We start from the raw sequence: 27,841 nt of genomic DNA on the forward strand, positions 1-27,841 counted from the left end.
GTCTCAACTCACTTAATTCCCTGGCTACAATCTTGGCATATTCATTGAGTATAGAATTATTCCAGAACTGTCTTGTCCTATAATGAGTTCGAAAAGGAAGAACTCTGCCCCTCAGATTTTACAGCGTGTTTGAGTAAGAAGGAATCTTAGCAATCAGCTAATATAATTAACTCTATAGACTGGAAAAAAAAATCCAACGCACTGAGTGGATGTATGATTCAAAGTCATCCAAAGTCACATAGCCTAGGAATAAAATCTCCCTTCTCTTTCCTGTCCAGTGATCTGTCACCGAATCCAGATTACTCCTTTAGCATAAATACAACCTAAGCATCTTAGTTAAAAAATAAAGTCACGGAACAAAGCATGAAAACCCACAGTGCTCCATAAATGTTCACCGAGATGCTTAATATTTTTCCTTCATCAAGCTACAGATTTAACATTTCCATCTCTCTCTCCTCTCTCCTGCGATTTGGTAGGCAGGCATGAGTAGAGGGAGCCTCCAGAGCTAAGAAGACACCTCTGGGTCCTGAAAAGCCATGATTCTTCAGCACCAAGGACAGAAGCCCAAAGCCTCACAATGAATTTCATCTCCCAAGATTTTGAAGATTCATTTCTTTTTACTTGGGGTGGAGCACCCCACCCTCAGATTATTTTAGAAACCAACGTCCATGGTTGTGGTGGTAGAGGTGACAAGTGTCATGCCCATCTTTCTCATTCTGTCCAAGCAGCATTAATACATCATCTTCCCCTGCCATGAGTCAGCAAGGATCTGGCTCACTAGGACCCAGTCTGGCAGCTCCATGGGAGCCCTGCTGGCCATTTTCTCTCAGGTCCAGGGTGGGCTGTTGCCCCTTCCTGACCTGGGCTGGAGTCAACTGTCACGTCTGGAACAACAAGGGGGCTCAGGCCATTCACTCATTCAGGAGCTCTAGACAGCATCTTGGACACGCTCAGTCTGTGTGCGGAGAATATGGTGGTGAGTAAGATGGACATCATCCCTCTTCCAGGGAGAGAGAAAAAATACAGACAGAATAACACCTACTGTTTACTGAGTACTTGCTACTTTCTAAACTCTGTTCTTCACACTGAATACATATTCTCCCGCTTAGTCTTTACCACAACCCTATGAGGGTTCATTTTACAAATTAAGGAACGGAGACACTAAATAATTTCCCCAAATCCATGCAGCTGGTCAGGATGGGTAAGGGTGTGCGATTCTTAGCTAAGCCAACAGGCTCCGGACCCCATACTCTTAGCCCCCCAACTATCATCCTGTTCTAATGATGAAGTAAGTAGACACTGAGAACCACAAAACACATTAACACCAAATTAGGTGTTTGCGATCAGTGCTCTACAGGAAAATTCAGAGGGCAGGGACAGAAGAGAGAGACAGGGACGTGACAAGTGAAGACTGTAGGGGAAGGCTTCACTGAGGAGGTGGCATTTAAGCTCCATGTGAAGGATGAGAAGAATTGGTCATCTGAGGAGCTGTGGGGAAGAGCTTTCTAAGGGACAGATAGAGCATGTGCAAGAGCCCAATGAGTGGAAAGATGCCAGGGAGGCTGGAGTGAGAGCTGCAGGGACACAGTCAGCTCTGCCCACACACTCCAGCAGGGCTAGCCATGGGCTGACTCTGGTCAGGCTGACTCTGACCTCATTGTGGAGGGAACATATCGTCTACCTGGACATGGCTGGAAGCTCCGCAGTGAACATGCTGAGGGAATGAGTGTGGTAGAGTGACCAGGAGTGAAGATGCCAGGGCCAGACTTCCCGCGTTCTGGTCTGCTTCCCCACTTGTGAGCCAGGTGTTGTTTAACCTACCTTGCCTCAGTGTCCCTATCTGGAAAATGGGCCTGATAGGACCACATTTACATCATGGGCTGGTTTTGAGACCTGAGAGAAGTCATCTCTGTAAGGCATTTAGGACGGTCCCTGTTCCCCAGGAAACAAACCCTTCCCATGTGACTCTCCCTTCTGCCTTATGTGAAAAAAGCAGATTCAGGTTTGACCTCCAAGGGTGGGGGGAAAAAAGAACTCTGAGAAGAGATGTAGAGTCAGGGGCCTAAATCCTGGGACCCAGACCAGACTTGGTGGCCCATGGTCTTCATGGTGGTTGGGGTCCCCAATCAGCTTGTACTCCCACAAATCTAAGGGTCCGCTGAGGGCTAGCTTGTGTGCCACAATTTTTCACACAAACAATATCTATTGTCTCTGGTTCAGTTTATAAATGTAATGCATGTTTCCTTCATGGAACACTTGGAACAGAAAAAGCAAAGAAAAACATAAAAAAATCAAACTCTACCTCTCCTAGATGACACCATCAACACACTTTTCTTCTAGTCTTTTGTCTACCTCGGATGTATATTGTTTTGGAAAAAGAAAAGTTCCCAAGCTGACCTCAAAACCCATGTGGAGGCCAAGAAAGGAGACGCGTCCTGGGCTTTGTGCGGGTGCTGGTGCGATGCTAAGCTCTATTTTGACATGGCTTCTTTAATTGGATTAAATAAAGTGAACATGCAAACAGTGATAAACTCACTGGTTGGGTTGAAGAAAAGTGAAAGGGAAAAGCAATCTGCTTTCCCCATGGGAAATGAGATATTAATTATCTCCTCCCATCAATCATAGTGTCACAAGACAGCTGGGGAGAGAGCCCATCTCTTGATAAGCAAGTTGGCACCAAAGGGCCTCCTGGGAGATTTGCTTGCAGAAGGTTCCTGGCCAGGCTCTCGATGGATTTGTCAACTTCTGGCTAAACAGTTACCTGTTTATACATCAAGGGACGTTTGGGTCTGAAGATTAGTTTAATGTCAGAGAGAAGGAGACACTGAGGCTGCTTAGCTGCCATTCTGATGCCCAGTGGTGGGGGCGCCGCTTAGAGCCGGTGGGGCACGGACCTGAGAACAGCGGACGTCGTTTCTGACCTGAGGGTCAGTACCGTCATATATTTCAAGTGCTAATTGTTTCTGTAAGGATCCTAGAGAGTGCTTCGGAGTGTTAATCATTTGTATTCCATTTTCAAGACTTTTCTCCATCATTACTGCGGCCACGGTCCTCACCAAGTTAATATGCGCAACTGTTCCCAAAGTTTATCCCTACAGCCAACCCATTTAATTCTTACAGTGATTCTGGTGAGGCTCGTCTTAGTAGCGTCATTCCCATTTTACAGATGAGGAAACGAGCATACAGGTGATTGATGTGACCCAGTCAAGGTCACGTGCCAAGAGTCCAAGCCTGGATTCTTACCTGTGCCAGGTGCTTTATGTAACACCTACGGGAACACTCCCTTAATATGTTTTTTTTTTTTTTAAGATTTTATTTATTTGACAGAGATCACAAGTAGGCAGAGAGGCAGGCAGAGAGAGAGAGGGGGAAGCAGGCTCCCTGCTGAGCAGAAAGCCCGATGCGGGGCTCGATCCCAGGACCCTGGGATCATGACCTGAGCCGAGGGCAGAGGCTTTAACCCACTGAGCCACCCAGATGCCCCCAAATTTTTATCTAAATCAGCTTTAAATAGCTTCAACTATTTTTTTTTTAAACTCAGTCTTATTCTAAGCACGATGGCCATGAAATCACGCAATCAATTATACAAACGTTTGTTGATATACTTACGATCAATGCCTAATTTTCCCCGGAAGCCCGTGAAGAACGACCTGAAACCATCTCACATACCACTAGTGGACCGTGAACACGTGCTGGGATGCACCGACCCGGCGAAGCAGGGAAAGGACCTGCTCTTCCCTCCCCGGATCACTGAAACAGCACTTCTGCTTCAAGTCAGAGCTGTGCTCTTTCGTCTGTGCCCCTACCAAGGGCCTAAAACTGCAGATCCTCTCAGAGGCGCTCACGAATCACGGCATGATAAAAACAACCCAGGTCTTCAAAGTCAGGGTGGCAGGTTCCAATCCCAGCCCCGCTGCCCACCAGCCGGGGAAACTTGAGCCCGCGAAACCCTCCAAGCTTCAGCTGTACTCCTCTTTGAGACGGAGAGCACCTTCCGAGTGAGGCTGCAATGAGACACCACAGTGGACAGTGCCTGGCTCGGGACCTTCCTGGGGTCAGTGAGGCTCCTCAGTCCTCCACCGTCCCGACCTCCCTGATCAGATGATATAAAGATGAGCAAACAGAGGCATGGAGAGGCAAAGCCATTTGCGGGAGTCCGACGGCTGACTCGATGACAGAGGCGGCATCTCGACACAGGTGCTGAGCCTCCAGCGGGCAAGTGCTTAGCCCCGCACGGCACTGCGTCCCTGGGCTCAGCATGGGGGTCCTGGGACCTCAGATCAGGCGGGGAGCTCAGATGGACCCAGGAGGAAATCCTATTCTGGCTGATGGAAAGGATTTTCCCTTTCTGTCCCCTGTCAGGGGCTGCCCCAGCCCCAGGCTGCGGACATCTGGGAAACATCTCACGTGCCCCCTGAGCAGAATCCAGGAGTTCTGGGGGGCATCTGCTAGGACCTGCCCACTGAGGCTCATGGCGGACTTTATTTAGAGCACCTGCTTCTGCTCGCCCTCCAGGGGCTCGCTGGGAAAACATGAACTGAGCTGCCTGTCTTTCCCTGTATCTGGTTACTTTATTTTTTGGAGGAAAGTAAGGAGAAACAGTGAACACAACACTCCCCGTCATTTAATTACAGGAACAGTCGGGACCAATTTGGCGGCTGTTAAAATATTAGTTTGCCTTTATGCCATCTCTTCGCAGCTGGAGCTGGGGATCCAAATTGGCTGCCAAGGGCTGGAGATGGGGACAGAAGGTCAGCACTGCTATTAGGAAACACGTGGAATTAAAAACCAAGGCACCCCGTGGCCTATTTTGTGTCTCACTGCTTGCTCTGGCCTCTCCACATCGTTTGGTCTTTCAAACTCTTTGCCTTTGTCACAATGTCTTTTACAAGGGCTGGTCTGGGAGTGGAGAGCATCCGAATGGGAAGGGCCTCTGGAGACCATCTTGTTCATCCCCTTTGGTTTTGAAAGGGAGAAAATGGAAGCCCAGAGTAGCAGAGTGTCTGCCTCGAGGCCACCCAGCATATGGGAGGAAGGCAGGCCCAGAGCACAGACAGGCTGCATCATATAGGGGTCATGACCTTGGGCTCTAGGGATACCCTCCCCACCCCAGGCTTGAGTCCCAGACCTGCCCTGAGTGCGCTTAAGCAAGTTACTTAACCTCTCTGTTTCCTCATCTGTAAAACGAGGCTAGTAAGTTGCAAAGGGTCACCATCTGGAGCCAGAAAAATCAAACCAACACAAAGGAAACAAGAACTAAAAGAAGGTAAGGAGGTTGTCACAAAGTACAAATGTCCAATTGTAAAATAAATAAGTCCCGGGGACGTGACATACAGTCAGTAATACTGTATCACGTATTTGAAAGCAGCTAAGAGAATAGATCTGAGACGTTCTCATCACAAGGAAAAACTGGAACCATGTGCAGTGACGGACAGTTAACTAGACTTACGGTGATTATTTTGCAACATATACAAATAACGAATTGTTATGTCTTCCACCTGGAGCTAATCCAATGTTAGGTCAATTACATCCCAATTGAAAAAGACAAGAAGATTCCTGCTATTGAACTATTTGGCTGTTAGATGTGTCTATTTTTTCTTTAACCCTCTCCAGGAATAATAGTAAAAATTAAACAGCCAAAAACAACCCACAAAAGGAGAGGAAAGGGAAAGAACTAATGGAGTCTGGACTTGAGGGAGGGTCATCTGAACCGCTTGATTCAGCCCTACCTGAAGTCAGACACCAACGTCCTCCTTTCATTAACATCCTTTACTCTCTTAGCCTAGTTTCAGCTGGGTTTTGGTTATCTGCCACCCAGAGCCCTTTGTGACACACCACCCGCTCAGGGACTGGAGCTAAGCCATGGCCAGCTCTGTGCCCTGGGGAGGGGATGACAGAGCATGCGCTGTGGCTAGGCTGGCTCACGCAGCAGGTGAGGCCCCAGCTGATGGAGAGGAGAGGGGGGCAGATGATGGCTCATTTTACTACAAAATTAATACTCAATTACTGCCCTTCATTCATCTCAGTGAGAGAAAACCAGCCAAGGGCTCATTCACGGGTAGCAGAACTTGTGAGCGTTTCTGTTCAGAGAGCCTTGGGTTTTAGGGTTTCAGGAGGAGGTGTGATCCACATCCTAGCCTGAACCTTCACCTTGTCCTACGCCAGTGGGGTACCTGTCAACCACCCATGCATGTCAACTAGACCGGACGTACTCCCACATCCAGAGGCTTGGCTCTGGTCCCAGCACCAACTGCTTATCTCTTCCACCAGCAATATTTTCATCCTCTGTTCATCATGGCCTGACGTCACCATCGTCACGTGGCATTTATTACATGCTGGATGCTTTAGATGCAGCATCCACTGAATCCCCTCAACCCCGCAGGGGTAGGTCTAGTAATATTTCCATTATACGGGTAAGGGATCAGGCTCAGAGAGGTTAAGTCACCTGCCGAATTCAACACAGCTAGGACAGGACAGAGCAGGACTCCAGTCCAGGACGTACAACCTCAAAGCTCATGAGTTTTAACCTCTGTGCTATCCCCAGTCCCAAGCACAGGGCCTGGAAAGAATGGAGAGAGAATAAATATGGACGAGGGTGCATAATAACACTAGGGCAGACATAATTCAGACCCAAGGCCATCAAATTACAACAGGCTCCTCTCTCACAATGCCACTTTGCACCAAACACGTATTACAAGGTTACGTGTCGGGGAAGAAGAGTCTTCATTCTCCACCTAGAGAATGGGCCTAGACACCGACATCTGGGCCAGTTTTGATAACTAACACCTGCATGGAATCTTTTTCAGCTCCGCCTTGCTCCACCTGGGCTCTGGGGGCAGAGAACTGGGTTCAAATTCTGGCGTTTACCAGTTGTGTAACTTTGGCAAGATCATTTAGATTCCCAAAGACCCCCTTTCTTCTCCTGACAGATGGGGATAGTAATTCTTACTTTGCACAGAATGGATGTAAGAATGAAACTGGATCCCCTAGAAAGGGTCAGTGGAGCAGGGCACTTATTAGGAACACAATGCCCAGTGGCTCCAATTCTTGAGTCTACCCCAGGCCTTGATACCCTTCTTGGTGGAACATACTCATCTGGGCTGATTTAGAGAGCACCCTCAAGTCAGGTTCCTTCGAAATGTAAAAAAATTCAGGCTGTCGGTAGGATAGGAACAATCTAACAGCTGGATGAAATCAAAGAATTTCGGAAATGACAACATGAAGGATTCGGGGTTACATCTGGAGAGCCCCGGAGACGGAGCTCACGGCTTTGCTTCTTGTCCCTCCCCTGCTGCCTGCCTGGGTAACTGGGTGAACAGCGTTCCCAAGCCAGCCAAAGCGCGCCTCCATCAGGCCTGGCAGAGAAGACCCAAAGCACAGATCGCAAACCGGAAGGCCAGAGGGGGCCAGGTAGGGAAAGGGGACAGGTGAGGACCGCAGTGACCTGGAGGACAAAGGCTTTGTCTATGACCCGATCAGAGCCTCCCAGTGGGAAAACTCAGGCCCAGAGTGAGCAGACACCAGGATCTTTTAAGAGGAACTGAAATCCGGATCGCATGGAAAACTTGACTACTTTTACATGGGCTATTCACTTTTAAATGAAGCACTGGAATCAAAGCAAAACAAAACCAAACCAACACAGGAATGCGCTCAAATTATCCCATATGCTGGCAGGTTATGGTTTGAGTTCAATGCTAGCAAAAAACCTCCCTCCCAGCCTCACTCCCAGAGTGATCCTGGGCTGGGCTTTGCTAATGAACCTGGGGATGGGGAGACTGAGCCTGTGATCTGCCCTAGAGGGGGCGCTCGAGACTGATTCCCTTCTAGCTGACCTCCAGCCAGAGACACAGACGTGCCTCAAAGCTGTTCGGCTTCACTCATAGGTGAGTGAGGTGCAGTGGATTCAGATGGGGCTTCTGGTGCCTCGAACCTCTGCCCATGTCCTAGGCGGCAAGGGTAAGCCACTGGCACGGACAGAGAGAGGAAGTCACGATAGTTGAGCTCAACTCCATGCTGGCGAGAGACTCTTTCTCCCTATGAAGTAAATTCTACGAGAAGGAGGCTTTTGGTCTTGTTCACCTCTAGAAGGCTGCCTGACACGTGGTGGCACGGGGCAGGTATTTGCTGAATGACTAGATGACCAGTGATGGCCGCGCATCTTTGACCCAATGAACTGAGGCCATCACTTAAACTCTGGGCCTTGGTCTTCCCACCAATATAGTAGAGAGTAATGATGGCTGCCCTATTTACCTCAAAGGATGGCCGTAATGAGATAACGGACTCAGAAAAGTTATCTTTTCTATCTATCTATCTGAGATAGGTGTAAAGGCCTATCATGCGAGGAGATGCACTATTATCCCTGTCCTTGGCTAATGCGGGAGACCATCTCAGATCCTATGTGAAAGGGGCTGAGTCATGCCTTTCTCCCACTATCTACTTTCCTCCGGCTGTACCAAACCAGGAAGGAAGTCCCAAACGATCACACAGATTTTCATTTCCATTTTGCACAAGGTTGTTTTGGGGAGTAAGATGTACTACCTTGCGTTGTCCCGGCCGTGTGACTTCAGGAAATTCATATCTCGGTACCGGGAGAGAAATGCCACCAGCTGGTCATTTGTCCTGTGGAAACAAACCAAGAGGAAGGTCAGAGTCCTCTAGAGTCCTCCAGAGACCGTGGACTACGTTTAAATTGGCTTATATTATGATGTAAGCTCCATGACGGCAGAACCTAGTGGGATTTGCTCCTCCCCGGCACACAGTAGGAGCTACAGTAGGGTTGTTGGATGAATGATACCAAGTCCTTGATACCCACTGGGCTACCGACTGAGAGAGCTTTGAAAAATACGAAGTGTGATCCAAACAGATGATGTCGTTCCCAGCATTGTTATCCCAAATTTATCGCCATCAATCTCGGCACAGGCAGTGTAGTCACAGCTAATCAGCTTGTGCATACAGCTGTGACAGTATTTTAAAAGGCAGTCACACGGGTCTCCATCTGCCAGAAATGCAGTCATCTCTTCTGCTGAATAAACCCAAACAGGTAAACGGTGCTGAAGTGACAGCTCCTTTACCATCAGGGCTCTCTGCTCAGCGATTTTTACTTAAGAAGGAAAGGGTTAACCACTGTTTCATAGTGGGAGACAGGGTGGAGGTGATGGAAAGGAAGGACGTCCTTGGGAACAGAACAGAGGGCCACCAGACCGCTGGGAGGCAGGTGGGTGCCTCGGAGAGCAATGCCTGGGCTCTCGAAGCAGAAAGGTCTGGAGACAGATCCCAGCTCCACTCCTGACCCAGCTGTGTGTCCAAGGGTGAGTAATTAAACCTCCTTCTCTGAACTCCCCTGACCGCCCAGCAGATAGCGGGCTCTCTGCACATACAGCGTACAGACAACTGGGCATATAGTAGGTGTGCAATAAACCCAAGGGCTCAGCGCCTTCCGCCTCCCGCCATCGGGTCTGAGCGGCCCCCACCCGGCACACTGCCTTCATTTCCCTGCAACTCCTAGCGCCACCGCCAGCCCGTTCTGTGATTGGATGACTCATGTTGACCAACTCCTAATTCCAGCAGAGGGGGCACCGAGCAGTTAAGAGACGCTGCAGTGATAACGAGCACTGCCGATGTCCCATCCTGCCAGTGAGATGAACCCCGACTCACAGCCAGCCGTTCCAGCAGTGTCTGGGAAACCCCGGTACACCCCAGTGTGTACCTGGCACACACGCAGCAAGCCAAGCCCCACGGGGTCGCAGAGGGGTGAATCCCAGGGACGCAGACAAAAGGCTAACCCCACGTGTCTGCAAAATGATGGGTCTCCTGTGTGGACAACCGTGCCCGCATGCTGTCAGGGAAAGCCCACGAGCCTCCTACCAAGTTATGGGCAGCTGTGGGCAGAGCCCCTCTGGAATTTGCTGGGAGAGGTGGAAATGAGCTCAGTCCATACAAAAAAAAAAAAAAAAAAAAAAAAGAAGAAGAAGAAAGAAAGAAAGAAAGAAAACGATGTCTTTTTCCAAACCGTAAAGAGGCCCGCTCCCTTGCCAGGTCTTAGCGGTTCCTATTTACCAAACCCCTCGCCACTCCGCGACAGTTCATTATTGTCGTCCTGATGAATACGGGGACAAGTTAACCTCTGAATGGGTCCCTGGCAGCAGGAATAATAAATAGGGCCTCTCAGCGGCCTCAGGGGGAGGATTGGAGGGGCCAGGCGGTGGCTCCCGGGCCCTGTGCGCAAAGCCTCAGGCCTCCCAGGGTCAGCGGCCGCAGCTCCATTTGGCAACCCCAGAAAGCTCCTTTCAAGGCCCTGAGCTGGGGCCATTTTCACATTTACTGCTTCACCGAGCCCCCATCTGACGGGGATGAATAGGCATTTAGCGAATTTACTTAGCGATGCTTCCACATGAAATCGTCTCAAAAGATGACATCTTGGTGGGGGGGGGGTGCGCCCAGGGAGGGGGCTGCAGATTCCAGGCCCCGACCTGGGGAGAAGGCTGCCTTTCAAAGCAAGGCACTGTGTGCCTGGTTTGGACGGACTGGCGGGGCGAGGGGATCCCTGAGTCCCCCTCTCGCCCCCCTCCCTGGGGGCCCCCAGCCCCCTCCCTCTCCCTCTCCCTCAGCGTAGAACGCCTGATTGGCATGCTAAAATTCGTCTCCCCAGCCCTTCTTCAAGGGGACGTGCGATTCGGCCGGGGCCCACGTTTTCTTATTGTTGCTTTCAGAGGCCTGTCTGTAAGAGCCTACATAATACTTAGTTCTCCTTGGATAATTAACGGTTTGTGATCTGCTGACATTTTACCCAATACCAGCGCCCCCCCCCCAATCCATTTCTCACTCCTCCTTTCTGGTGGAGTCATTTGCCGAGTGACTCCCACGGCTCGTCATCTCCACCTTTTGTGGAAATCATTAGAAGACACGTTTCCCCGTCCACGCCCGTTCCTCGGATTCAGGATGGTGACTCTGGGCCCATCACTGGCAGCCTTCAGAGCCACTGGGATGTCTTCACGGAAGTACGTAAATAAGTAAATGTTAAAATAAATGATGTATTTTGATAAGGAAGAGATTTATTTCAATGAAGAAGTTGCTGTCATATAAATAAACCTATTGGAACCCAGTCAAAATCTCTGTTGGAATCAAACAACAAAAGAACCAGTAAAAACAGCTCTCGAACCATGACCATTTACGAAATGCCCACCGTGCCTGAGACCCTGGGGCCAACTTTGCCACATTTTATCGCATCTCACTATTCACCGAGACTCTCTGAGATGGGAGTTTCATTCCCATTTTGCAGATGGGTGACTGAGGCTCAGAGAAGCCACTGCTTAGCCAAGTGCAGAACCAGAATCACAAGCTGGTTCCAAATGTCAAAGCCCATCACGCCCTTTGCTACTAGACTGCTTCCGGAACGGAGTGAGGGAGTGAATGAATGCGTGAGAGAAAGAGTGAATGAAGGAGGTGCTCCGAGGCCTCCCCAATCAGAGCCTGATCTGGGGGCGAGCAGCAGCAGCCCACTGCTATGAGAAACGCAGCACCTCTGGCTCCGCCCAAGACCTATGGAGTTAAAATCGGCTTTCTAACGAGATTCCCGGGGGTGCGTGTACCCTTCAAAGTTTAAGAAGCGCTGCTTTTAGTGAGGTGTGAATATGGTGGTTAATTCTCTTCCTCTTTCTTTCTTCATCTTCTCCCCAAGGCCTGTTCCTGAAAGCCCAGACTTGTAGCCAGTTACTTTCATCTTAGTAAGTCTCAGGTGTTGGGATTATACAATAAAGTAACGCACCAAAGACCTGGGCAGTAGCACCGGGCATACAGTAAGCCCTTGATAAATGTTAGCTGTTAGTTCATGGTATTATTACCATCCTGAATATCAGAAGCTGAAGACATTTCGAGCAGGAGACAGGAGTATAATGACCCAACCAGATTTGAACTTGGAAAACTTTCTGGGTGTAAGACCCAGGGGATGTCCCTGCCGAGTGTGGCTGGGGAAATGCCCCAGAGAAGGGACTCGTCCATGGTCTCCCAGCTGGTGTCAGCATTAGGGTGGCTCGCAGAGGACCACCTCAACAATGTGTGTGTCTAAGATGTATCATGGCCCTGGGCATGAGGACACACAGGACGAGGGTGGCATGGTTCAGCTCTCAGGTCCTTCTAGTGCCCAGGAGCCCAGTCGCAGCCGTGCTGGTCTGCTGGCCACGTGGGGGCAGCCCGAGGAGGGGATGGGGCGAGCCCAGCCTCCACCTGGAGAAAGCACGCACAGCACCAGCTGAACTGCTCTATGTCCCTCCTGCCTGCCAGGCAAGAGTCCAGAACCCCTCCGTCTGATACTGGGAAGAATCTGGCAGAGGTGCTCATGACCACTGCTAAGGCAAAAGTGAAGCATAAGGATCTTTGTGAATGTCAGGAGAAAGGGCTTAACGGCTCGGAGTCTGTGCAGAACCCACAGGGCCCTGGATCGAGCCCTTGTGGATGCACTGGGTAGGCCACGGGAGGGGTAAACAAGTGTGCGAGCGGCAGCAGAGGGAGGACTACGGCGCTGGGCCGGGAGGGGTGGGAGGGTGAAGGCACCGTCCGTCTGAGCACAGGGCATACCGACTTCCCCAGCTTCTTCCCCCTAGCGTCTCATCTGCACAGTTGTTTCATAGGTACGTTCAATTTAAACAGTACTTTAGCTCTGCCCTGTGCAACAATATTTGTAGTACCTGATGTACCTTTCTCCAATCTTAAATTGTGGTAAAATACACAGAACATCAAATCTGCAGTCTTAACCATTTTTGAGCGCACAGCTCAGGCGTCTGAAGTACATTCGTACTGTTCTGCGAGCATCACCACCATCTATCTGCGGAACGCTTTTCATCTCGTGAAACTGAATGTCTGACATCTGGAAGCAGGAGCTCCCCATGTCCCCATGGCTCCCAGCCCCAGCCCCCAGGAACCAGCATTCTACGTCCCGTCTCTGTGAACAAGTTCACAGAGGAGTCAAACTCCAGGAACCTCGTGCAAGTGGGACCCTAGGGTGTCTGTCAATGGTACGAAAATGCATGTCATACCAAGCGTCAGAATTTCCCTTTTTGAGGCTGAGTCATTCTGATTTACCATTTATAGGTCTTTTTCCTGTGACACATGAGCAGCCATAATGACTGCGTGTCTTTGTACCTTCTAAAGCACCTGGGCCACCAGGGGGATACGGAGAGTGGCCAACCATCCTGGCTGGGTGTCCGGGACACAGATGTTTTAGTTTTAAAATCAGATGGTCCCAGGCAAACCAAAATGAGAAGGCGGCACCTGGGTCTGTCAAGAGCTGTGGGATCACAGGAGTGATGTCAGATTTGGAGCCCCTCCCCCGCCTTTTTTTTTTAATAAGAGATTAAAACAAAATTTTTTTTCATTTGATAGAAAGAGCACAAAGAAGGGGAGTGGGACAGAGAGCAGCAGACCCTCTCCTGAGCAAGGAGCCTGATGTGGGGCTTGATCTCAGGACCCCAGGATCATGACCAGAGACGAAGGCAGACACTTAATCAAGGGAGCCACCCAGGCGCCCCATACTCTGTCCTTTCATGAGGAGCCCAAGCGTACAGAAAGCCATGATGGTGGGGTTGGGGGCAATGTAACCCTTTCCTGTGCTTCTGAAGTTCATGGTCCCCAGCTTCGTCTGCAGCAAGACAGATAAGAGCAAGAACAACAGGACAATAGCATCTGGCAGTGCGGGCCGACGACAGGGCCCTGTCCTCAGCACTCTGCACCTGTTAGCCCACTCAGTCCTTGTGACAATCCTATGAAGCAGATGCTCTAGTACCCACGTTCATTTTTATTACGTAAATGGGAACGTACACGTCCATGGCTTGTGCTGTCTAATCAGCACATACAAGGAGACTTCATCCTTCTAATGGTGACACGGAATCCCACGGAATGGACAGAGCCCCTGGTGATGGACATCTAGGGTATTTGCTCCCCCGCCCCTTACAGATACTGTGCCTATGAGGCCAGCATCCTTCCACATTTATCTTTCCGTATCTGGGTAGGATAGATTTTCGTAGGATTAAATTCCCACATGTGGAAGTGTTTATGCAAAGGGCGCTTTTTGGTCCTCTTTGCTCTTAGAAAGACACACTGCACAGACTGAGGCTACCCCCAGGGCCCAGGGTGGGGCTCCCAGCAGTGTGGGGAGGGAGAAGGAGACTGCAAAACGATGGATGGGGCCACTGTCCTGGGAAGGCTGGTGCGCTTCTCGGGCAGGCTGGCCAGGCCTGGCAGGGTCCTTCCGGCCTCCCTGTCATAGCAGCAACCAGTGGGACGCAAATGAGCCTCTGTCAAGCAGCAAGTGGGGTGTGTGTGTGTGGGGGGGGGTGCCCAAAACTATCCAGTGCCTGGGGCGGCTGCTGCAGCTGGTGTCCATCTGTCCGTTAACAGCACAGGGATTGTCAACATGGTCACCTTGGACAATGCTTTTCAGGGCCTGGCAATAGTTGTGAGATGAGCAGGCATGGGGTCTAATTCTGTTCGTTCCTCCAGGACCTGATACATGGTAGATGTTTGGCAAATACTGACTGGCATTCCTAACAAATACCCGAGCACAGCACGGGCATGTAGGGCTCGTGGGTGCGGCGCCCAGCGCAGTGTCTGCCTTCCGGGAGGGGCTCCATCATTCCCTTGTCTCTCCATGCCTTTGCCCACGTCCTTTCCTCCACCAGATATGCCCTTGCCTGTATCTTCGGACGAGGGGCGATGTGGGGCCATGAAGCCCATGAAGCAGGAGAAAACAGTAACAACAGAGGAATCTTGCCTGTGCTGCCTACAAAGGGTTAAGTGCCCCTCCCCATTTCATCAATTACCCCATCAAACAGGAACTAGCTGATACATGAATAAAGTGAGACACAAAGAGATTCAAGGACTTGGCCAATGTCTTGCAGGGGAAATGGAGTGCTGACTCAGACCCAGGCACCCCAGGTCCAGAGCTAGGGCTCTGCAAACCTGTTCTTCTCGGGGCGGATCAGCTGTACGAGTCCACTCCATTTCCCTAGAACGAGAGCCACAAAACAAGCACTGGAAACGGAAATGACAGGCACTTTCTGAGGCCTCCTACTTCCTTTCCAGGGAACTGTCTGTGAACACGAGCTGCATGTAGACAAAGCCTCCTGTCCTGCGTCTGGGGCCTTTCTGCTCTGCTTGTCTAAAATCTGAGCCCTAGCCACTGGATTTCCTCTCACCCCATGCCAGCTCACAAATGGATTCGGACCCATTTTTCAACATGGCTTATTTCTTTTTGGGTGTGTGGGGGGAGGTGGAGAGGGGACCCTGCCATCGCTCTGTTGGCCACCTTCCAAGAAGGTTATGCTTGGACCTTATGGAGTCTTCTTGTCTGCTAGTGCATCTCTCAGAAAGGCCAGAATTCCAGAACAGGAAGAAGAAAGATCAAGTTCAGAACTCTCTAAAGAAGAGTCAAGAGCAAAAAAAAAGCTTTGGAGACAAGAGAAGGAGAGTCCCTGATTTGAATACAGCCAAAGCTTTGCAGCGAGACCCAGTTTTGTTAAGATACAGGAGAAAACGTATGGAAAAAGCTAGATACTGTAGCTCTTCCTGGACCCGATGGACAAAATTACAGCCACAGCTGGGCACCCAGGGAGAAGCGAACTGGACAAAATGTCACTCCAGTTTTCAGACTGCATTCTAAGCTATCTTCTGGAAAGCAGTCATAGGATTTTTCTAGAATGTTAAGTCTGATCATATCTCTTCTCTATTTAGTAATATCCTTTAGTAGCTCCCCATCACCTGCAAGACAATGTGTACAAAGTGGTTCTCGAGCTGGCCTGCTCACTCAATCTTTGGGGTTATGTGAAGTTTTCTAAACGTCCTGTGCTTCCTCATAACTGTGACTTGGAAAACTCTAATAAAACTTTGCTTTCCTGGGAACATGGCTTCTTACCTCTCTGATAGGTCAGGTGCCAGATACCTGGATCAGCAGTGGACAAGGCGGTTATGGTCCCTGTCCTCTAGAAGCACACAAGACAACGGGGAAGGTGACAGGGAGATTTTTGTGATATGGGGTAACGTCCCAGGTGAGATAGAGCACAGAGCCTCCCGGAGATACTGGGGAGCAGCTCTTCCCCTCCACAAAGGCAGGCAGGCAGGCAAAGTGGGGAACCACCTGGCTAATAAAACTCAAACACTTTTGATTGGATTTATCCTTTTGTTACTGGTGGAAACGATGCAGAATTAAAACACGCTCATGGCATTTGCGGGAACTGGCAAACCATTTCTCAAAGCCTCACCACTTTCACAGAGCACTTGTAAGACACACATTTTTCATTTTAAACATACATAAGCCATTCTAAGAGGCAGTTTATCTGACGTTCCATCAGTGGGAACTCTTAAGGTGTCAGCCCTTCCTGCAGACAGCTGTAATGGAAAGGTAACTGACAAGAATCAGCAGGAGGCCATGCCTGATCCTGGGACAGCTGCGCCATCGTGAATGGAGAGCTGCCTTGCCATTCAGCCTCGTGTGTGTGAGCGCACGCGTGTGGAGTCTATCTGATTGTATTTTAATTTTCTGAAATCTGGTTGTCCTCAGATGCCACGAGACATCTCAAATGAGCAGAACATTTGGTTAACCAAATTCCGCATCCCCTTACAATGACTGATTACAGCCAGCTATTGGATGTGGTTTGGGCGGGGATGGGGGGTGGGGGTGGGGAGCAGAACAAGAGGAGGCCTGCTTTGGATGACAGAGAAAGACTGAATCTTAAAAGTAGAGGTGATTTAAGCAAGAAAGTCACATTTTGCTACAATGAGCGCTGCATTCAGAGATTTCCCCGTGCTCTTTGCGACTTTGTTTCTATTTGATGTTAAGCAATTTCCCAGAGGGGGCCGAACCTTTGTTTTCTAATCTGCAAAATGGGGATAAAAATGGTATCTGAGTTGCCTGAGTGTTGCGAGAAGCACTCAGCAGGAAGTTCCCATACCCTCTGCTTAGAAATGCCAGAGGAAAGGCATGCCCACCACCTGCCACACCTCCATCCTTTCATCCTACATGTCTACGTGCCTAGCAGTACTCTCAGCTCAACTTTCCCTCTGTGTGTAAGGCTGAGAAGAGATTTTTATTTTCACCATTCCACATTCCCCTGAGTTTGTGCAAAGGAAGGCTCTGGCCTCCAGTAACAATGTATCTATTCCAGTCTCACCAGATGGGTGTCCCTAATGCACCAACAATAAACATATGGGTATGTGGAGTGGTTAAAATAATGAGACCTGAGACCAGAGAGTTGTGAGTTCAAGTCCTGGTTCTACCATTTACTAGCTGTGTGGCCTCCCACAGGTGATTTCTGCCATCTGCAGCTCATTTTCCTCATCTTTAAAGCTGAGGACGATAATGCCTACTTCATCAGGTTGCTGTGAGGATTAAGTGAAGTGAGAGGACATTCAGCATTGCCTGCAACTGAAAACTCCAGGCTCACAGGGATGCTGGTACTAGGAGTGGGAGGAATGGTGGGCAGAGGAAAGCAACAGAACACACAGAGCTCCCACAGAATGCTACAATGTTAGCTTTTGTTCCTAGTGCCGGTCTAATCATTTTTACTTCTCCAGGACTAGGTTCTATATTCTGCAGGGGGTAGGATGTTATAAAGATCTCTGTCCCCTAGAACTTCAGGGTCAGGTTGGTTCTGACGGCCTGAGGACAGCACTGAGCTCGAAGGACAGCTGACTATCGCTGATTGCCTTGGCAGCCTGCCAGGTTCACTAGCCTGTCTGTGCTGGAACAAGGTCAAAATGCACTGTAACACAGAAGGGAAGCCACACACTCCTCTGTGGAAAAACAAACGTGGAGCCACGCCATAGCTGCCTCTGCAAACCTCAAGGGGACACAGATTCTTGGCTCAAGAGACTAGAAAATGAGGACATGCTGCATTTAGTATATATTTTCCCTGCAGATTCTAAGCCTGTTTGTTTATTTCAGAGGTTTGATAAGAAATTATACAAAACATCAGGCTATTCAAACAGAGGACACAGGCTCTGAGGTAGTAATCCTCAGAACCAGAAAATTTGTGACATGTTCTAGAAGAGAATTTATTGTATAGATTACTGGTTCTCCAACTGTGTCTGGGGCAGCCCCAGGTTCCACTGGGTGGCTCACCTGGGACTTCACCAGAGCGGAGACAGTGTCCCCTACTTTCCACATCAGGTGAAGTTTCAACCGGGCGTAAAAAACTTAGTAGCTTAACAATCAAAGTTCAAACGTGATGAAAGGAGATGACCAATTCAGATTCCTATTTTGCTGGGGTGGGGAGGGCAGAGGATAGCATAGGACCAATGTTCTGTAGAAGGACTAGCTGAGCTCTGCTCTCATCAGGCTGTCTGACCTTGGGCAGGAACCCTCTCGTGGAGCATCACTCTTCACTTCTGAGGAATGGGCACCATCCTGACAGGACACGTTCTGTAGAGCTGTCCTGAAGATAGAGAGAATGGTGCATGTAGGCTGAGCACTGAGCACAGGGGCCGGTTGGAATCAGGGTAGCTATGTGCTGTGTTACTGCTGGGGCTGTGAATTACGTTTCCTTTCTCCTTCCCTCCCTCCCTGCCTTCTTTTCTTCCTCCCTCTCTTCCTCCCTTTTCCTTCTTTACATTTTTGAGCATTTCTTAAGTGCCCCAAATTGTGTTGAGTTCTGAAGCTAGACATGAATTCAGCTTTTTAAACCACTGGTATCACTTTGAGTTGCATGGACCTGTTTCAACGGGGGTAATTTGGTTTTATCTGACTGTACATGGGCTCAGGCTGCCGGCTCTTTGGGTAAAGGTCATTCGTTTATAGGTATTCCTCAAGTATCTGCTCAGAGGTAATACCTCGCTCCTTCTCCCCTTGTCTTCCTATAGACGCTGATGGAGTGTTTCTTAAGAAAGAAGAATTTAAGGGGCACCTGGGTGGCTCAGTCAGTTAAGCGTCTGCCTTCAGCTCAGGTCATGGTCCCGGGGTCCTGGGATCGAGCCCCACATTGGGCTCCTTGCTCAGCAGGGAGCCTGCTTCTCCCTTTCCCTCTGCCTGCCTGTCTGCCACTCCCCCCTGCTTGTGCTCTGTCTCTCACTATCTCTGTGTGTCAAATAAATAAATAAAATCTTAAAAAAAAGAAAAAAGAATTTAATGGCATCTGGGACTATTCTGAACACCCGCTCACACAGGTGTTGCTACGGGTCCATTGATCACTGATAAAATACTTTGCAGCACTGGTCCTTCAGTATTTACATGGTTGGGACTATAAAAGACGAATATGTTACAAATTCTAAAACAGGATGCTTTCCAGATAGGAGCAGATCTGCTTTGTTCCCATCACTATATCCTCATTCAGTCAGTCAGCAAATATTAATGTTAGACCTCCTACATGTCAGGTACTGTTCTAGGTCCTGGAGAACAGTGATGACTGAGAAGCAAATCTCTGTGAGAACTGATCCCTGGTGACTCGAGGAATCCACTCTATGTCTTGGATTAGCTTCTCTCCTATGCATTACGAATGGTGCTAGTTTTGTAGCATCCTTGCAGGAACCAAGGAAATAGTCATTCTGATTATTTTCTGTGTTCTGAGGTTCTGATAAGGAACCCCAGCTCAGAAAGGCTTGGCTAGCACAGTATCTGGCACCTAATAGTTGCTTAATACCTAGACGGACAGATGTTGAATGGAATCCCAAAGGCTGTGCCAGGTTCCTGAAATGGAATTTACAAACGCACACAGAATCCCTTTCCTGCTAAGGCAGACGCACGGGCAGGCACCCATGCCTCACACCCAGATGAGTGACAGCCAGATGCAGGGACACTGCTCTGCATCAGGTGACCTGTGTGCCTGAGCCTCAGTGGCCTTGTCTGAATGGGGCACAGAACCCATGAGATCATGTGTGTGAAGGCTGTGCCCAGAGCCTAACATACAGGAAGTGCTTGACTATCCCAGAGCTCTTGTTACTGATTCCCTCCGAAGGAAGGACAAGGATGGCTGGTCCCCAGGCACGCCACACCATGGCACAGACTCAACAGGTGTTTTCTGGGGGATGGGGGGAGCCAAGCCCTTGGGATGCTGACACGGCCCAAGAGCTTGAGAACAAAGCCAAGCCCAACCTCTCTCTACGGTTGGTTCCCTTGCTGGCCCTCCAAGGGCTGAGGTCAGCCAAAAACAAGGAAACCCTCAGAAGCTGGAAGTCCTTTTTCCTACTTTATCTTTTTATTCTTTCTTCCTTTTCTCTGTTAGACAGTTGAACCGGAACCGCGTATGTTAAAAAGTCACCATAATACCCAGAAAAATTGAAAACAGGTGTTCAAACAAAAACTTCTGAATAAATATTCATAGCAGCACTATTCACAATAGGCAAAAGGAGGATATAATCCAAATGCCCACTGAGCGATGAACGGATAAACCAAACGTGGTACATCCATACAGCGGGATATTATTCTGCCATACAACAGAGCGCGATATGGACACCTGTCACCACGCTGATGGGCCTTGCGAACATCGTGCAAAATGAGACAAGCCAGGCACAAAAGACCACATGTTACATGATTCCATTCATATGACGTATCTGGAATAGGTAGACCCATGGACACTGGGTGACTGCCAGGACCTAGGGACGGGGGGTGGGGCATGGAAATTAGGAGCAACTGCTTATGGGCCAGACTGTTTCCTTTGGGGATATTAAAATGTCTGGGACTGGAGTAATGGTTGGCTGGCTAACACTGTGAATGCATAAAATGTCACTCATGGTGACTTCTATCGGCTGAGCCCCAATATTACACACGGAAAAAGGGATCCCATAACACGGCTACAATACCGACTGTGCTTGGTATATCGTAAACATTTCGTACACACTATACATTTACCCTCCCAACTTCTCTAGAAAGGGGAGCATTAGCTCCATTTTACAATGGACTGACTGAGTCTCCCCAAGCTTGGCTCAATTATCCAGGAGCAGCGCCGCTGATGCTAACTACTGAGGACAGGTGTCACGTGCTCCAGGAACCAGATACGAATCCCCTCATATCCCCTCGAATTCTGCCTTCCCAACAACCTCAAGTAGTAGGGACTTCTGTTCTCACCCATTCTGCAGATGAGGAAGGACTGAAAAGTTACATGACCTGCGCCAGCTGAGACAGAGGCAGGGACATTCATGGGCCTCAAAGCCCCAGGGCTGCGGCCCAGAGGCTTAGCCAAGGAAACCCAGGGAAGGTGGACGGTCTACCCCTCAGCCCTGTTCATGGAACATGGGGACAGCTTAGTTCCCGGCCATTGGACATCAAGAGATCACTAGGCCAGGGCGGGGGTGGTGCTGGGTGGCTCAGTCGGTTAACTGCTGAAGTGTTGACCCGGGGTCCTGGGATCGAGTCCCACATCGGGCTCCTTGCTTAGCAGGGAGCCTGCTTCTTCCTATCCCTCTGCCCCTCCTCCCTGCCTCGTGCTCACTTTTTCTAAGAAATAAATAAAATCTTAAAAAAAAAAAAGGCGGGGGATCGCTTGGGATTTGGACCCTCTCCAGGCTATAGGGAAGCCAGCAGGCTGCCGCACAAGTGTGATGTGTCAACACCCCTTGGCCTGCTGGACTCCCACATGGGCCCCCACCCCCCGTCCGTGCTGGCACCCCCAGTTAAGTGGAGAAGCGGCGGAGCCAGTTTGAAGATTTGTGAGAACCCACCACGGCTCATTGTTCTTTTGAAATTGACTCTCCGATGCTTTGGAATGTTTTCCATTTTCATGGTGGGGAAATCTGAAAATGCCTCTAGCTGAGAGAAATAAGTAAAGACAAAACCTTGCCACTAGTCTTCAACCGAGGAACAAGCTCAGAAACGCTTTGAATACTTGCAGAGGTGGAGGATGAGGGACACGCCATCCGCGAGCTTCCGCCACACAGGAATAAATGACTGTGGGCATGGCGGCCGGGTGCATTGCAGGGGACGACCACTGACCACTTGTTTGCTCCTTCAGTCCTCCTGGCATAAAGGGCTTGCTGAGCTCTTCCTATGTGCCAGGCGCTGTGCCAGGGACTACAGATAAGCCTCAACGAAAGAGGCTTCTACACCTGCGCAATTGGCAACGTGGTCAACTGGCCAGGGTAGGTCAGCCTACTGTCCTGATTTATTGACCACTTGTTCTGCATCCGGCGAGGCCCATCAAATTACACAGCTAAATCCTCACCGCAAAGGCTGAGGCAGGTAAGCGTGACGCTGTCTGTGTTCCAGATGAGAAGCGAGAGGCGCACAAAGGACAAGCCACCTGCTTAGGGTTTCGGGGCCAGTACGTGCGACGGCTGCATTCAGACTCTGGTGAGTCCCCAAGCGCACACTTCTGATCCCTCTGCTACCCTGCCCAATGGCCTGAGCCCCCAAACCCCTACCAGAGAATGGAAAGGGCGTTTCTGGGTCCAGCTCCAGCTTACAGCATCTCCCCAGAAACCCCAGGGGCATGGAGACCCCGTGCTGCCAGAGGCCCGAGAGAGAATAGCAAGGAAACCACAGGGGGGACTAGCCTGCTGGAAAAGTAATTACCTGAGCTATAATGCACATATCTGCTCACAGAAAATATTAGCTCTCATATTCTACCTCCCACCCCAGCAGCCTGGTAGAGTTCTTCACTTCTTTTTTCTTCCCTTTCTTCCCCCACTGCTGAGAAACTGTCTAGGAGCTAATGTAATCTCATCAGGGCACTTTCCAACATAGAATTTTCCCAAGATGATCTATTGCTTTTAAGCAGAACTTGGGCCCTTGAGGTCCCAAGGCATCTGGGCCTGCCAGACTCTCCAGCCTTGTTCTGTGTGTTTATCCACTTCCTACATCTTGTCCACATAAGCCTCTCTTCACTTGATTCACAGTCCATGTTCCCTCATGCCTCAGGGCCTTTGCACATACAGCCCTCACTTCTGAAAAACTTGTACCCAGTTGTTCATCCAGTTAATTCCTTCTCTCCTTTCCACTCTCAGCTCAGAGACACTTCTCCAGGGAAGCTTTCTCTGATTCCCTAGAAGGGAAATGGTTATACGCATGGGGATTTGCTGTATATATCCATGTAAACTTCTTTCCTAACACCGTCTTAAAGACGTGATGATTTAATGGTCAAATCTGTGATGGCAGAGAGGTTAACTACCCTACTGGTAGCTGTAAGCCCAGGTCCTTGCAGACATCTGGCATACTATATGTTTCCACAGATGTGTAATGAGTCAATCAATCGTGAGGTCCTAAAGCTGGGATTTCACGAGAAGCCATTTTGTGGTCATCATTTTGGTTACACATTTCTCTCTTCCCCAATCAGCAGTGCAGCCCACGGCAGACTCATGAGACACATTACAGAAAGGGAGTCGAAACACCTTGAGGTACGGAACCGGACCCACAAGATCAGGCAGATTTACGGAAGGCACCCCAAGGACACGTGCCTAGTCACTCCAGGAAATCTTGGAGAATTAGCTGGCATTGGGGCATTCATCAGGAACTTACCAGGTCAGCCAAGGAAAGAGCAACCAGTCTTGTGCTTTCTGGGGAAGCAGGAAGTGGGCCAAACATGGCAATCAGTGAGTCTTGGGATTCAGTGTCATTAACCTTTCTGATTCCGAGTGAGGACAGTGGTGCAGGGTAAATTACAGTGCTAACAGGCACAAGGTATTTCTGACAGGTTCATACCGAGAAGGCTGGATGGTAAGACAGTACCATCTTCTCTGGCTGACAAACCCTACGTGGGGGGCTGGAGAAGCCTATAGTCACAGAGAACCCATGTGAACAAACTGCCTGTCCCCTCCCGGCCGAACTGGTCAGGTGATGCTGAGAAGTGAGCTCTGTTTCACACCTTGCCTCCCAGCTCAAGTTTAAGGCTGGTTAAGCCATGCAGGAGGAAAAATAAGGGAAAAGAGGACGGCTGTTTGATGTCAAGCTCAGCTACCCAGGGCTGGGTGGGAGTTGAGGCCAGGGTCTGGGGGAAGTTCCCAGAAGCCCTTAGCAATCTCTACCACTCTCCCTCTGCCTGGGCTCATGAAGTCTGAAGCATGGAGTGGACCGCAGGCCGGTGCCTGAGTTGGCAGAGTCATAGGCGATCACGCAGAAAAGCCACGTGTGGGAAGATGGGCAGTGGGTGAGTGGGGGATGGGACGGTGTGTTTGCAAAGGTCGCAATGCGTGTCTGGGCCAAGGTCACTATCTGAATTGTGGGAGATACAGCAGAACGGCCTAGAGCATGGGTCCGTGTACCACAGTCTGCCACCTGCTTCGGTCTGTGAAGTTTTGTGGGAACAGAGTCATGCCTATTTGTCTACGTGTGGTCTACGACTGACTTGTCGCTCTCGCAGGAGAACTGTGCCGTCGGGACAGAGACCGTTCAGCCTGCAAAACTGAAATATTTACTATATGGCTCTTTGTAAAAATGTTTATTGACATTATGTTTCTCTCTCTGTGGTCATTTATACACCTTCCTTGCAACGGCTTGAGATGCCCTCCTTAGGAAGTGCCTTCCCGGCCCACCCCCCTCTTTCCACACACTGTGTTTTCCCTGGGATGCATTTCCACCTGATCCGTTAGCCACATGCTTATCTACTGTCTCTCCCCCTCACCGGCATGGGGGTGCCTCAAAGGCATGTACTTTATTTACTGCTGTATCCCAGAACCCAGAAAACTGCCCGACATACACCAGGCACTCAGTAAATATTTGTGGAATGACTGAAGAGCCACGTGCCCCGTGTATATGTGCTTTAATATTTCCTTATTTAGATCAACTCTGTGTATATATATTTTTTCTTTTCTTTTTAAAATTAAGTAGGCTCCATGCCCAGCACAGAACTCAACATGGGGCTTGACCCGCCAACTGTGAGATCAAGACCTGAGCTGAGATCAAGAGTCAGACGTTCAACTGATTGAGCCACACCGTGCCCCTAGATCTACTATACATACATATACATATTTTTAAAGATTTATTTTAGAGAGAGAGAGAGAGAGAGAACACTCAAGTGTGCGCACCAAGGATGGGGGAGGGGCAGAAAGAATCTTCAGGCGGAGACTTCAGGCAGAGCGGGGAGCCTGACGTGGGGCTCAATCTCATGACCCATGAACTCATGACCTGAGACAAAAACTCAGAGCTGGGACGCTCAAATGACTGCATTACCCAGTGCCCCAAGATCAACTGTCTTTTTAAAGAAAATTTCAGCTTCAGAAATCAGGGCTGTATTAGGTCTTCCTAAATATTAACATTGTCAGAAATGTCTGCGTACCACTTTAAATCATCTTGCCCACCACCCTTGGTCTGTGGATCAGACCCGGGAAGCCCTGGCTTGTGGCTGAGGACACAGGTGGGTTTAAGCCTGAGCTCCACTGTGCAGTAACTGAGCACCGTTGGGCACACTCCTGTCCCTCCTCTCTCTCTAACGGGGGATGCTGAAGGTACCATCTCACCTGGAGGCCAAGAGTCTCAATGAGATTGCGAAGCGCTCAGCCCATACCCTGCACACACGTGGCGCTGGGTGCACAGGGGCAGGCACACTTGGCAGAGAGGGGTGTCCTGGAGGTCAGTTCACGACATGACAGGCCTCCCGCCTCTCCCACCTGCAGCCGTGGTGCCCAGCGAATGAGGCCCGGCTTCGGATGCAGCCTCACCACATTCTGGCAAAGCGATTTGGATTAATGGGACGATTTAGCTGTAGGTGTCCAGAGAATGCATTGTTTAAAGTAACTTGTTAGAAACTTCCCCAGGGCGGCCAACTTTTAAACAAAGATTGACTCTGTAATCAAAAACTGCTTGGCCTTAAACAACATTCTGGCATCCCAAAGAGCACAATTACATTGAGAAAGGGGTGGCAGTGTTTGTGCCCCTGGCTGGCTTGGCCAAGTAATGTTGACTGATGAACACAATTAAATTGCACTGGGGAGGATCCTTCTATGGAGGAACAAAGGACATGGGAGACAGGCAGCGGCTCTTGGGGGCACCATTTCCGTCCTTCCTCCACAAGGGAACACAACACTCCTGTGGGATTCCACTTTGGGGTCTCACCCTGGAAAAACTGGCTGGCACCACCAACTGACCCCCGCTCTTTCCTCATTCCCCACTTTCTGATGAGATAGGGTTACAGGCAATTGACCAAGGTTAAGAACCGGAGCTCCCCATGTTCCATCTGGAGCGCACGGGGCTGTCTCACTTCAGATGGACAGGAGCAAAGGGTAGGGGGCAAGCCCAGGGACTGCGCTCTCGGCCCTGGCTTCTGCTCATGACACTCTCCCCCCGGCTGCGTACCCATCCAGATGCCCCAGTCACTTTCTGACCCTGCCTGGGGGCCTCCCAGCGGCCATCAGGTTGGCCAGAGGCAGACTCGTTGAGCCTAGGGACAGGGCTGGAGTGGTGAAGGTGGTGAGGAGGTTTGGGGGTGGGACTACGAAGGAGCATATTTAAACCTGAGGGAGATTCTGCAGCTGCAGTGATTTGAGAGTAAGCAGACTGGAGAAGAACAGGGGTGTCTCAGTCCACTGAGGTCAAGGAGGCTGATAAACACTAAGGATCTTTTCAACCAGCCTTGCAGAAGAGAATGGAGATGGGGGCCAGGCTTGCTCAAGAGCAGAGGCACCAAAACATGGCTCAGCTCAAGGCAACAGCCTTTTGAGACTCCCATCACAACCGCATTTCTCAAAGGCGTGTGTGCATGTCCTCTCTGGGCCTGCATCTCAACAGCAGGACAAGGGCACAGGGATAGAAAATAGTGGACAGAATAAAGAAAGTGACCACGAAAAAGGCCAGACCACCTAAAAAAGGTCTAGAATGAAGAAGTGCCCAGGATGTCTAGCTTTTGTAACAATAACAATAAGAGAATGACTTCCTGAGCTCCTATAACGAATGCCCAGCTGTAGATTAGGTCCCATGTTGCAGAGTCTCTCATGTTTACAATGACCCTCCGAGGAAATCGCTGTGCGGGGGGTGGTTCTGGTTGGCTTCCCAGTATAGACCCTCATCTGCCCACCTCCTTCCCAGGTTCACCCCAAGGGAGAATCAACTGCTGGTACAATTCGTCCGTGCCAGAGAGATGGCCGGGCATGGTTATCAGGGCCTGGGTACCCATCTGGTGGTCGCCCCCACCTGCATTCCACAACTGTTTCTGTTTCCGGCCTCAAACCTCAGCGGCACCTGACTCCTTGGGGTCAAGATCACGAACAGTCACAGTCTGCGGTTATGCCTCTTCCATTCACACAGCTGAGTAGATGCAGTAAGCTAAGGTCTCCCTGGCCCACCGGGCCATCCCTCTCTCTCCTCTGTGCCCCTCCGGAGGGCTGAGCATCCTGGTCCTGACCATCAGAGGGCGGAAGGGACGAACATGAGGCCCCGCAGAGGCGCCCGGCCTGAGCCACTGTACTCTGACCTGGCTGCTTCTCAGACAGCTTAGCTCGCAGAGCTGGACGTAGGGTAGGGCCTGCCTTCCCTCTCGGCTACTGTTCCTCACGTGGCTCCCTGACATGGGACATTGACGTCTCCCTCTTACAGGGGAGAAAACTGAGACTCGGGAAGGCTGGAGTCACCTGTCTCCAGCTTGTAGAGGGCAGAGACGGGATTCAAATACAGGTCAGGCTGACACCACGGGGCCTCTCACGTGCCCTTGGGGGAGCGGGCAACGGCGCAGGAAATGCCCGCATTGGTTAGGTCCTGCTATGGAACAAGTGTGCGGATTTGGAGGGACAGCAGCCCTTTGTTCTGAATTACGCCTGCTTGAGGCTGACACTTAAATGAGTGAGAATTCCATCAGGCACCACAGTCTAGCAGTCTGGGTAAGAGTCTAAAGACTGAGATCAGGAGGGAAGAGGACTATAATAAGAATTGGAAGCAAGGGCAGGACAGCTGGTTCCTCGGTCCTCGCCTGGAGCCAGCAGGACTGGTAGAGCCCCGCTC

The 27,841-nt window shown here is 50.2% G+C and overlaps 1 protein-coding gene across 1 annotated transcript in view; it reads right to left on the minus strand.

Annotated features, from left to right (window-relative positions):
* LOC111156268 (xylosyltransferase 1) overlaps positions 1-27,841 on the minus strand; it is a 297,991-nt gene that overhangs the window by 31,871 nt on the left and 238,279 nt on the right. Inside the window, exon 8 of the mRNA XM_022517037.1 lies at positions 8,539-8,619. Coding sequence (XP_022372745.1) covers positions 8,539-8,619 — 81 coding nt within the window. The remainder of the gene's footprint in view (positions 1-8,538; positions 8,620-27,841) is intronic.

This window comes from Enhydra lutris, unplaced genomic scaffold, assembly GCF_002288905.1.
Source record: "Enhydra lutris kenyoni isolate GAN:26980312 unplaced genomic scaffold, ASM228890v2 scaffoldscaffold45, whole genome shotgun sequence".
Taxonomy (NCBI): Eukaryota; Metazoa; Chordata; class Mammalia; order Carnivora; family Mustelidae; genus Enhydra; species Enhydra lutris.